The sequence below is a fragment of the Mesoplodon bidens genome (genome assembly GCF_964165515.1).
Source record: "Mesoplodon bidens genome assembly, chromosome: 1".
NCBI classification, from domain to species: Eukaryota; Metazoa; Chordata; class Mammalia; order Artiodactyla; family Ziphiidae; genus Mesoplodon; species Mesoplodon bidens.
In genome coordinates, this window is record NC_138176.1 from 148567651 (window position 1) to 148580108 (window position 12458).

A 12458-nucleotide genomic window follows, 5' to 3' on the forward strand; every position below is an offset into this window, starting at 1 on the left:
AGAAGGTCAATGGATTAAACACACATACCATCCAGTCATATACCCTGAGGGAAATATAACTCGAAGTCAACTCCTAGAATAAATTGGTGTTTGGAGAGAGTGAGGGGTCAGAATTAGGAATCTGGATATACTCTGTCCAAGAAGCCTCCAAACGTTTTAGCCCATCTACTAATGTGTTGATATGCATCTGAGCTATTCCATGCCAGAGGCACAATCTGGGTGAGAAAGGGTCAGATGGAAGCCATGCTATTAATGTACTCGTGTCCAAAGGCACAGGCTCACCCTAGGGCAACCTGTTACATAGCCTGGGAAATTCTTAGTAGGTAGTGAAGATGGATCTTCTAGTTTAGATAGATGTATGGCTTGACCAGGGAAGTCTTCATTTTAAACTACAAAATTTCTCTTGCAATATCAGGGAAATCTGAGGTGGTAAAATTTCCATTTATGTAAAGCATCTCAAGTATTTAGCAGTGTTTCCAGCTACAACCTACCAAGGACAGGAATCTTTCGAGATGTCTGACGATTATAAATGAGCAAATTTCCTTTAACAGTTCCAACAGCCAGGAAACTTCCAAATTTTGACCAAAGAAGGAAAGACAATTGATCCCTGTAACATTAAGATACAAATTACTAAACAATTCACAATTATAACCCCCTAAGTAGTCCTTTTAAAAAGTACTTCATGAATAGTTTTAACATCTACTTAGAAGCTGAAGTACAAAATTACAACTTAATGCTTTAGGACTACGAAGAAGTGCTAAAGACATTCTGAGACACTATAAAATGATCTTAGGTGAGTGAGACTTAAAATACAAATGTATGATGAATATAGGCTTCAATTCAGTCATGATGGAATCTCAAATTTCATCAGATGACTCATGATGAGATACTTATTAATTTGTCTACTAATGATAGTTGTAACTCTAATTGTGGTAAAAATCTTCATGGATGATAACATCTCATGCTTTAAAAAAAAAGTAGGGTCCAACTATACGATATACTAAATTGGAAAAATCATTGGGAATTCATGATTCATGAAAAAAGACATACATTTTCCAGCTCTGCTAAGAGTAGCTCAGAAGGAGGTAGAAGGCACGTTTGCCTACCACCAGTTCTTACTGTGCATTCTAGGATCCATAGGTTGAACTTTTATACAATCCTCTACTAAAGGGAATCAAGACTCCTTGGAGAGTAGCTCATTTATATATATATATATATATATATATTTTTTTAAATCTGGCTCCTTAATTAATTAATTTATTTATTTATTTTTGGCTGTGTTGGGTCTTAGTTTCTGTGCGAGGGCTTTCTCCAGTTGCGGCAAGCGGGGGCCACTCTTCATCGCGGTGCGCAGGCCTCTCACTATCACGGCCTCTCTTGTTGCAGCGCACAGGCTACAGACGCGCAGGCTCAGTAGCTGTGGTTCACGGGGCCCAGTTGCTCCACGGCATGTGGGATCTTCCCAGACCAGGGCTCGAACCCGTGTCCCCTGCATTAGCAGGCAGATTCTCAACCACTGCGCCACCAGGGAAGCCCCCCTCATTTATATATTGAGGAAAGAAATCACAATGGATCTAGAAAAGTGGTTATGAAAATACAATCCCAGGACCAGCATCACCACCTGGGAACTTCAGAAATGCTAGTTCCCAGATCCCACCCTTGTCCTACTGCATGAGAAACTGGGGGTGGTGCGCAGCTGTCTGTGTTCTCATAAGCTCTCCAGGTGATTCTGATGCAGCTAAACTTTGCGAGTCACTGATAGATCAAGCTACTGTTTTCAGAAAGCAACACAGCTCTCAAGAATGTTGAGGGCAGTAATAAAAGGACAAAAGAGCTTAAAGGGGACTCCTCTGGCTAAATTAGAGGAATTTGAGCATTAAAAATTACATATTTAATTGATACAAGTTGAGTTTGTGAAAGGCCATAAAGCCTAATGATACTTGGAAGACAAAAATTCACTTAAAGCATAGGAAAAGTTAGTTGTAATAATAAGTGAATGTAATAAAATGTTTAGCTAAAAATTAATTTTAATAAGAAGTATTAATATACCGGGCTGCTAGCTTTCTTCAATTGAGTATATATTTACAATTATTGAATATATTAAGTATACAGTATACTTTATAAAAGATATTAAGTACATATTTTATAAAAGATAAATATGCATTTGTCTCTCAGTTTAAGTAGGTACAGCAGCCTTGAGAACATGCCTCTCAGATCTCCAACTACAGAAAGTGTAACCGACCAAGGCCCCCAGCTGCTAGGCATTGGAATCCATCACCACCTCAACGTGCTGGGACCACACCTTCCCATGGGCTGTTCCCAGACAATGACTGCGCATGGCAGGGGTCCTGCTGAGGACCATTCCTGGGAGGCACAGGACTCCTTTGATGGTAACCTTGGCTCAGACTGGGCCTAGCTGAACTTTTTAGAACTGTGCTGCGGTCCCAGATGTTTCTACCCCCCTTTCTTTCTTCCCTCTCTCCTTTACAAGGGTCAGACATGCACTGTGGTCTGACGGCTCTTCTAACTTCTTCTCCCTCTCTGTTCCCTCACAGATATTTCCTGTGATAAACACCTTACACATTTAATCCCATTTTGGAGTCTGCTGCTCAGAAAACATGAATTTAAAAAATTGGAGTGAGCTAAATAGTATCAGAGAAAAGAGGAACTACATGACAAGAACAAGGTCTGATTAGCAACTGTGGTCACATATAGTAAGAGTAGTGTAACAATATTAGTCCAGTCAATAGTTGATCAGTACTAACAGTCACAGAACAACCAACTAGAAAGAGGGTTAAATGGTGTATTCCAAGAAGATCAAGTAATCAAATGTCATCAAAAGGAGAGTTCACTGAATGGGCTTTATCTTTCCTCTCTTAGGAGATAAGACCTCTAGAAGGTCCTACAAAGTACAGTAAGATCCCAAGACATACATATGTTTCCAATTATGTTAACCGATCAGGCCAACGTATAATAATCACACGTATTTCTGGCCAAGAAAAATGTAATGAATATATTACTTTAGGAAAATGCACCTGGCTACAAAAAAAGGCCACCTATGTGAAAGGCACAGGTTTGTAAAATTCTGGCTGATATGACAATTGAAGGTCAATTAGAAAAGAAGCTGAGTAGGGCGACTAGTACTCAGGTGTGAATGGTCTTGGGAGAAGCAACCATGTCCCATAATCCAACCAAGAATCAATTGGTTGATGAACCAGATGTTGTACTCAGAGTTTCTCTGAAACGATTGCTGTATCCCAGGTAAAAAACTAAATGATTACTGCTGCAGGCCTAGGTAGGACCAGGGTAAGTACCACTATAATCTTAAAAAGTATAAAAAATACATTTAGTAAAAATGATGAAATAAATTCAACCCATTGTGCTAACCTAATAATTTAAGATAGTTAAGTGGCATTGCAGCAAGTTTTGTAATAATTATATTTGATGCTTTGTGAATTATTTGTGTTTGAAGTGCGCAGAAGAATCTAATCAGATTAAATTTCTAAATGAAATTTTAATTGTTTAAAGGAAACTTAAGTTTGCAAAATATTTAAGAAAATTTTGCAAACTTGATATTCAAAACTGTTACCTATCATGATGTATGAGATTGATCATTAACAAAAAAACAAACAGTAGTAGGTATACCTTTCTATAGCCAAAGGCCTTTAGACATTAAATATTAATAGCAACAGTAAAACACCCTTAATTTTACCTTATTGATAATTACAATAACATCTACTGTTCCCTCAGTTCTTATTTTGGTGCCTGGCCACTGCATACAATTAACTATCACAACAATCCTGAGATGATGTGAGAAAATGGAAGTGGGGGAAGATAGGCAGTGGGAGGCAGAGCTGCCAATTCGAAATACCTGGGATTAATTATGCAATTTTTTTCTCTGGGTCAGGATTTGGCCTCACTGATGCTCAATTTGGTTCATGAAGCAGTACTTGATGTTTATAAACAGCCTCTTGAATGGAAGCACACAGGGTGTGTAAAATCCTTCTGAAAAGTGATGTACCGAAGTGTTAAAGGACAGAGCAAGAAATGAAGGTTCTCAGACCTAGCAAGACTTGATGTTGGTCAGGCACTATTGCCTGTGGATGCATGTCTCGTGCGTCACTTTGGAGGGTCAAGAGAACCTGCGCTAAGGTGATGTTTGGTCCTGCTCTGTTATTCCTTGGTAAGTAAGTTGGAAAAGTATAGTCTAACCTTATGGTATGTGTGTGATCTCTTCCTGCCCACCTGCAGGCCACATGATGCCATGAAGCAGATTATTATTACTATACACTCTTTACATATATGAAGAAATTGAGGCTTAAAGAGAGGTTAAGCAACTTGTTCAAGGTCAAAATTGCAGTTTTAGTTGTAAATACCGATAGGTTTTTCTTTTCCATATGGCAAAATGGTTTCCATTTCAGCAGAGACCTGCAATTTATTGTCTGCCCAGGATTTTTCCCACTTGTGAACTTCCCCACCCTCATTCCACTCTTCACTGGGTAGGATTATCAACCCCATGGCCCTGCCTACCCTATTCAGAGAACTTCTGAAGAAATGAGCGGACGCTAGTAATGTGATAGGGGCATGCTCTTTCCTCTGGCATAACTTGCTGTGAAGAATGGTATAAGCTGATACCTGTCAGTAGCCATCAAGAGTCTGACTTACATATACAGGATGGATAAACAAGGTCCTACTGTATAGCACAGGGAACTATATTCAATATCTTGTGATAAACCATAATGGAAAAGAATATGAAGAATATATGTATGTTTAACTTAATCAGTTTGCTGTACAGCAGAAATTAACACATTATAAATCAACTACACTTCAATAAAATTTTAAAAAGAGAGAGAGTCTGACTTAGAAGAAGTCAATACAGAGAAAGGAAGAGCTGAGAGATGGAGACAGTCTTGACTGCATCATTAGAACCCCTAGATCCAGCCATGCCTGCAGCCAATCCCATTTCCAGATTTTCCCATATATGTTTTCTCTCTTCTTTGGACATTTTAGTCTGTTCCATTGAAAGCAACTTTTTAAGAAGTCATATTTTATAATCATAACAACTTTATTCTAATTAACTGAACAAAATTAATAGGATTATATATAACAATTAAAAAAGAAATGAACTTTTTCCTTTATAAGAAAATAACTCATCAATGCATCTTTATAATGAAAGTAGTATTTGTAGCATCAAATCTGCAAATCATGATATTTCTAAGTGAAGATTTAAAATATAAAAAAAATTATCCTTACCTCATGCCACTGTCTAACTGGCTGGTTTTGTTTGTGTTGGCATCCCACAGATAAATGTAACTGGATTTCTCAGCAATCACTGCTAGGATATCTCCATCCTTATCCCAATCCATAGCAACACAGTTACTTTTTAAAAAGAGAGCAAAACATCACTATGCATTTTTTTTAAGTAGGGAAAGAAATTTAAACACTCAACTATTTGTGATTTTTGTCTATAACAAGACCATTCAATCTATTTTTGAATACGTCATAAACTTTCTAAAGTGAGAAATATAACTCACCATTCAGTGCCTGGATAAAACTAACACCAATTATGTCATTGTTGAGGGAACAGAAACATTTTAAATTCTATTTTAAATATCATTTTCATATACTATATTAAATATAATTATACCTAATAAGTTAGCAGATTTTCTCAAAACCTATAAAGAGCCTGGCCCTTTGGTAAAACAAACTCATCAAGCACCTCTGGAAAGGAATCACATCTGGAATCAAGAGGAAATTTGTATGATCAACTTTCGAAAGGTTATTTCAGATTTACAGAGGGAGAAAGTAGGTACTGATAAGAAATGATGTTATATCTAGATAAACTGTGTATTGAACAGATCAAGGCTGGGTAGACGTAGGACTGCAAACAACAAGAAAGACTGAATTCTGAAATAGTGAGTAAGAAAGTTTATTTTTATTTCATATCTTAATAGAATAAGAGTGATTCAATTAAGATAACAAAATAGTTATAAATAGGAAATGCTCTATTTAACATGTTTCTTACTGTTTAACATTACTCCAAATGTCTATTATAATTTAAGAACTTCCTTGAAGATTAACCTTTCCTTCCTTCTCTGATGCTATATTTCATTTGGAGACCCTCTGTTCTTGGGTATTGGCTAAGCCATACTCAGTTTTACATTTAAGATAGCTGGGCATTACTTAAGTTATTTTATTCTTCGAACTGTTAAAATATGTTTTGGGGGACTTCCCTGGCGGTCCAGTGGTTAAGACTCTGTGCTCCCAATGTAGGGGGCATGGGTTTGATCCCTGGTCAGGGAACTAAGATCCCACATGCCACACTGTGTGGCCAAAAAAAAAAAAAAGTTAAAAATAAAGAAATAAAATATGTTTTGGGATCTCAATTTTCTATAATATTTTCAGGATTTTGAGAGTGTGGAAAAGGGAGGCTTTCAAATTGTTGATGAGTAAACTCATCTGCCGATTAAAGACAATATATAATGGCATTTTATTTATGTGGAGATCTTTTGACAGTCTAATTCAACTATGATGAATACAGCAAAAGATTCATAAGTAAAAAAATAAGGTCATTGTGTAACCAAAATAGATGTCACAGAGATTATGCAATAAAGCTCATACAATTTACTCAAAGAAGTTTTTTTTACTAAGTGCCTTCTTACTTTATTTTAGACATAATTATCACTAGCTTGCCCTCTGTTTCTTAGAATAGAGAAACCAGAAGCAACAATTAAGAGAGCAGTGGGATACAGATGGCCAACAAACACATGAAAAGACGCTCAACATCACTAATTATTAGAGAAATGCAAATCAAAACTACAATGAGGTATCACCTCACACCGGTTAGAATGGGCATCATCAGAAAATCTACAAACAACAAATGCTGGAGAGGGTGTGGAGAAAAGGGAACCCTCCTACACTGTTGGTGGAAATGTAAACTGATACAGTCACTATGGAGAACAGTATGGAGATTCCCTAAAAAATTACAAATAGAACTACCATATGACCCAGCAATCCCATGCCTGGGCATATACCAGGAGAAAACCATAATTCAAAAGATACATGCACCCCAATGTTCACTGCAGCACTAGTTACAATAGCCAGGACATGGAAGCACCTAAATGTCCATCAACAGAGGAATGGATAAAGATGTGGTACATATATACAATGGACTATTACTCAGCTATAAAAAAGAATGAATTTGTGCCATTTGAAGAGAAGTGGGTGGACCTAAAGACTGTCATACAGAGTAAGTCAGAGAAAAACAAATATCATTTAATATCGTTTTATGTGGAATCTAGGAAAAGTGATACAGATGAACTTATTTGCAAAGCAGAAATAGAAACACAAGACGTAGAGAACAAACGTATGGATATCAAGGGCAGCGGGGGTGGGATGAATTGGGAGATTAGGATTGACATATATACACTACTATGTATAAAACAGATTACTAATGAGAACCTACTGTATAGTACAGGGAACTCTACTCAATGCTCTGTGGTGACCTAAATGGGAAGGAAATCCAAAAAAGAGGGGATATATGTATACGTATAGCTGATTCACTTTGCTGTACAGCAGAAACTAACACAACATTGTAAAGCAACTATACTCCAATAAAAATTAATAATAATAAAAAAAAGAGAGCAATGGGAAATGCTAAAATGGTGGCATTAGGTGGATGGGAGAGAAGTAAAGCAACCTGATTTGCAAAGATGGTGGCGATAAGCTACAGAAAGCAGACGTGAATTTAAAAAGCCTGGCAGCATAAGACCATTTAGGTGAGGGATTCTACACATCATAATAACCACTAAGGCTACCAGTAAAATAACTAATACAGGGAATGATCACACTGAATCATTAAAAATGCTTATGTGGGGGCTTCCCTGGTGGTGCAGTGGTTGAGAGTCCGCCTGCTGATGCAGGGGACACGGGTTCGTGCCCTGGTCAGGGAAGATCCCACATGCCACGGAGAGGCTGGGCCCGTGAGCCATGGCCACTGAGCCTGCACATCCGGAGCCTGTGCTCCGCAACGGGAGAGGCCACAACAGTGAGAGGCCCGTGTACCGCAAAAAAAAAAAAAAAAAAAAAAAAAAAAAATGCTTATGTTATGCTTACTGTAATCTAGAATGACTTCCTTAAAATATATAAAATAAGGTCTTTGTCCTTTAAGAAGTATGCAAAAAGTAACTATTAGAGAGGAAATACTACAGCCTTATGGGCTTATCTTATCTGCATATACACACACTAAAGCTTGTTTATAATTAAGTAAGAATTCTTTCACATGGACTCATTTATAATTTTGTCTTACAGACTATCTGTGAATGTATGAGTGTTTATAAATGTTAAATTCTAATTCATATGCTATATATATACATATTTCATTAACTGTTTATGGTATAAAAAACCAAATCTCTTTGCAAATGGAGAAGGCAAAAGAGGAGATACAGGTAAGATATGTTATAAAATTCGATTTGATCATAGTTTTCAGACAGTTTTTTTATTTTTTAGGCCACAAAGCTTGAAAAAGTTTTTGATCTACCACTGTACTTACCCAGATAAGTTGATTTCACTTCTTTTTTGACCATGGCGATCAAAGATTTTCACAATATGATCAGCTCTAAAAGAAATCAGAACGCAAAGATACGATTTAAGTGTTTCTTATTTCTCTAAAGAGTTTTTTTATACACCCAACTGATTTTATTTTCTCACGATAGTTTCATAATTTATATGTAAAAAGTTATTACCAGGGAAAAGGTTCTATGAATTGTGATGTTAATGGAAATATATTACTTTTCCCACCATTCAGTCATCACCCAAGAATTTCTACTGAACAGATAGTGTAGTTAGGTGGGCATACAACCATTTGGAGTCAGGGTGACTTACCAACATTCACTGATTTCTTACCCTGTTACTGCAAGGTAGTTTCCTGATGTTTTCTGCCAGGTAAACTTTATTGGTGTGCCAAGCCAAGTCTTTTCTAGCAGTGAGAAAACACGCTAAAAAACACAATACAATTTCTATATTGTCAAAACATACAATTAAGCGTTGGTCAGAAAAGATGTCAAAACATGATAATGAAAACAGTAGGATTCAGGATGGTGAAGGCTTATGCTAGAGCTTACCCAAAAGAAGTCAACAATGTAACAAACAAAATGACCAATCAACCAACCAACCAAATAACCACAATCTGGTCGGTAAAGTATGGACCTCGATATATATGGGAGCATTCACTATAAAACGTTTTTGCTTTTGAATGTTTTCAAATATCAATTTTTATAAAAATGTATGGCTTTAGTGTTTTATAGCTATTAAAAATTTAAATAATTTAAACTTGAACTTAGCTAATTATTAATAGCATAGATTTGGGGAGATTAAATTTAACAAAATTGCTATTAAAAAATATTAACCCTGGGGCTTCCCTGGTGGCGCAGTGGTTGAGAGTCCGCCTGCCGATGCAGGGGACACGGGTTCGTGCCCCGGTCCGGGAGGATCCCACATGCCGTGGAGCGGCTGGGCCCGTGAGCCATGGCCACTGAGCCTGCACGTCTGGAGCCTGTGCTCCACAACGGGAGAGGCCACAACAGTGAGAGGCCCGCGTACAGCCAAAAAAAAACAAACAAACAAACAAACAAAAAAACCCTGATAGAAATACAAAATGTCTATACTTTCTTCAAAATTATTATTTTCCTTTCCCCATCGGTTACATTTACTTTATCATTAAGTGTTTAATTTGGCTATTGGGTGGACACTTTTTCAATTGAAAAATCATTCTTTTCACTTAGACAATAAAGAACTGTGTATCCAGTATGGAAGCCACAAACCACATGTGGACTTGGAATTATATTGAGGACTTGAAATGTGGGCAGTCCAAATTTAGATGTGCTGTAAATATAAACTACACATGGGGTTTCAAAGACTATAAAGGAGAGAATGAAAACTATCTTCACTGATAATTTTCATACTGATTACATGTTGAAATGATAATATTTTGGATATACTGGGTAGAATAAAATATATTATGAGGAGTAATCTTACCTGTTTCTTTAAAAACATTTTAATTTGGCTACTAAGATTGTTAAATTACACTGGCTCACATTATATTTATATCAAAACAGTGCTGATCTAGAACATATAGGAACTTAAGAGTTTGGATGAATAAATGTAGATTTTAACATTAGGTTAAATTACAGGTTAAACAATGATGCCTATATCTAGGCATGTGAAGTTTAGAGACTACTGCAGGTGGCTTGACAGTCTGAATAGCAACACAAAACTCTTCCAATGGTCAAAATTGAACACCAATCATAGGCATTTACTATGTTAAAGATTAAATCCACCTCTACTGAAAACAGATGCGCTAAAATCACAGGTGCATCCAAGTTTTGTGGACCATGAAGACACCCGTAAAGAAAAAAAAGAATATAAAAGCATCTTACTTTTGCAATTTTATGACCACATTGCCCTGGAACCCCTGCATGCAAGTGAGGGGTTCCTAAACTTGAATTTTACCAGCTTCATGGTAGACCTCCTCTGGCTGTGATCTTATAAACTATTTTTATTCAAAGGAGGTTTACAGACACTCCATACACATACAATGGACCGGAAAATGTGCTAGCTTCACAACCAGAAAACCAACGTTTATATTTGGCTTTTTATTTATTAGCTGTAGGGCTTAAAGCAGGTCGATTAAATTGCCTCAAACACAGAATTCTCAACTGTGAACCAGGAATAGTAATATCTCCTTACTTCTGGTACTTCATAAATTGTGAAGAGCTTTAGAAATGAGTTAAGATTACCAGTCTGTCAACTCCAATCTCCACATTAATAGCCACCAGAACTTATAAAAACTAAGCTTTCCATTTCTTTGCCAGTTCGGTGTGTGTGTGTGTGTGTGTGTGTGTAAAGGGATATCCAGATCGGGGTGTGTGTGTGTGTAAGGGGATATTGATCGGTAAAGCGAACGGTTAATGATCTGTAGCCAGGGGAATGGGGTTCACGAGAAGCCCAAGCCCAGAAACCTTGCGTGCAGAGGATGACGCTCTAGAGCTTGAGACCTGCGTGTGCAGATTTCCCCGTGAATAATGTACATCGCCACCAGGTGATCTGTAAATTGCACCAGTCACAGGCAATACAATTTGAGATTATTTTTTCGCAGGCTTTTCAATCATTTTAAGGCGCTGAGCAGTCGCGCGGCTTGCCAGGTGTTTAGCTGCAAGAAATGAGGCAGCTCCTGACACCCGAACGAGTCAACTTCACCGCGACCCTCCAAGCGCTTTCACACAACTCGTTCTTTCCACCGTGCGAAGTTCGGGTTCTCTTCAGATCCAGTCTGCTCATTTCCAGCCGTGGCGGGGTTCCCTCTTGCCGCAAAGCGCCAACCCCATCCGCGGTCCCAGAAATAAGAGGCCTCCCTCCCCGCCTTCTCCTCTTCAATTTTCCTTCCTATTCCCTTGCTCCTTCAACTTCGCCCCTGCTCTCCCCCTCGTTGGTCGCCCCGCTCCCTTCCCCACTTCTCACGCACTCGGGAGGACGAAGGGAGGTCACAAGCTCCTATCCTCAAAGCGGCTCTTGGCGGGCTTCTTCCCGCTCCCCCGGGGTTCGTAAATTACTTACCTTCATCTCAAAGCTCGAGCAGCCGCGCGATCTAGCAAGTGCGCAGGCGCACCCAATCTCCTCCAAGAAGGCTACCGCGTTCCCGTCACCCAGGAGACCGCGCGAGCAATGGCCAATCAGCGAGCGCCAGCTGAAGCACAGTGCCTAGCGGCGACCTCCGCGAGGAAGAGAGGGAGGCGTGGACTGAGATCACGTGATGCCCGCGAAGCAAGGCCCAGAGAACTTGAACCTCGCGAGGGCTTGCTGCGCCCTTGCTTTCTGTCTGGGCCCTGATTGGATGCGACCCAGGGGAGGCTAACTCTGTGAGACGTTGGAAAGCGCCTGCGTAAATTTCGGCCCCGGCTGCTAAGAAGGCAATAGTAGCCAGGGGAGGGCGCTGAGAATTTCAAGAAAATAAAGGAGCTGAGAGTGGATAAAAGGAGGGGGGAGCTGGTTCATGGGGCGGAGCTGGTTCATGGGGCAATACTCTTAAGCAATCCACGCAAAGAGATCACTCTGAAGCTATTCAAGGAATGTTAAAGTTGAAGACTGATTTCTGCTGGGGATATATTTGTATCTTCAGATGTTTAAATTTGGGTGCAAGACCTGCACATTTAAACGGAGACGTTTTTAATAGGTGACTGAGTGAAGGAGAAAAAGGTTAGAGACGTAGAAATTCAGAAATTGTCCTTGTAGTATTTAAAACAGAGTGAATGGGACTTTTTTAGATTTAGGGAATGTGAGACAAAATTTTACTTTTACCTTTAGGGCCTGAGAATTAAACTGACGTAAGACCAATTAATAGGGGAAAAGCGTACAAATTTCTATGTATTATGTTTACCTGATATGGGAGAATGAGTTAAAAA

General features: G+C 38.6%; 1 protein-coding gene across 3 annotated transcripts in view; it reads right to left on the reverse strand.

Annotated features, from left to right (window-relative positions):
- Nucleotides 1-11687, reverse strand: part of WDR19 (WD repeat domain 19) — an 88928-nt gene extending 77241 nt beyond the window's left edge. Inside the window, exons 1-5 of one of the 3 annotated variants that reach the window (XM_081250413.1) lie at nt 11614-11687; nt 8905-8996; nt 8552-8617; nt 5254-5379; nt 492-607 (exon numbers count right to left, since the gene is read on the reverse strand). In XM_081250413.1, the coding sequence (XP_081106539.1) occupies nt 492-607; nt 5254-5379; nt 8552-8617; nt 8905-8996; nt 11614-11619 (406 nt within the window). In that variant the 5' untranslated portion in view covers nt 11620-11687. The other 2 variants (XM_081250412.1, XM_081250414.1) reach the window with 2 other exon arrangements.
- Nucleotides 11688-12458: the final 771 nt, after the last annotated feature.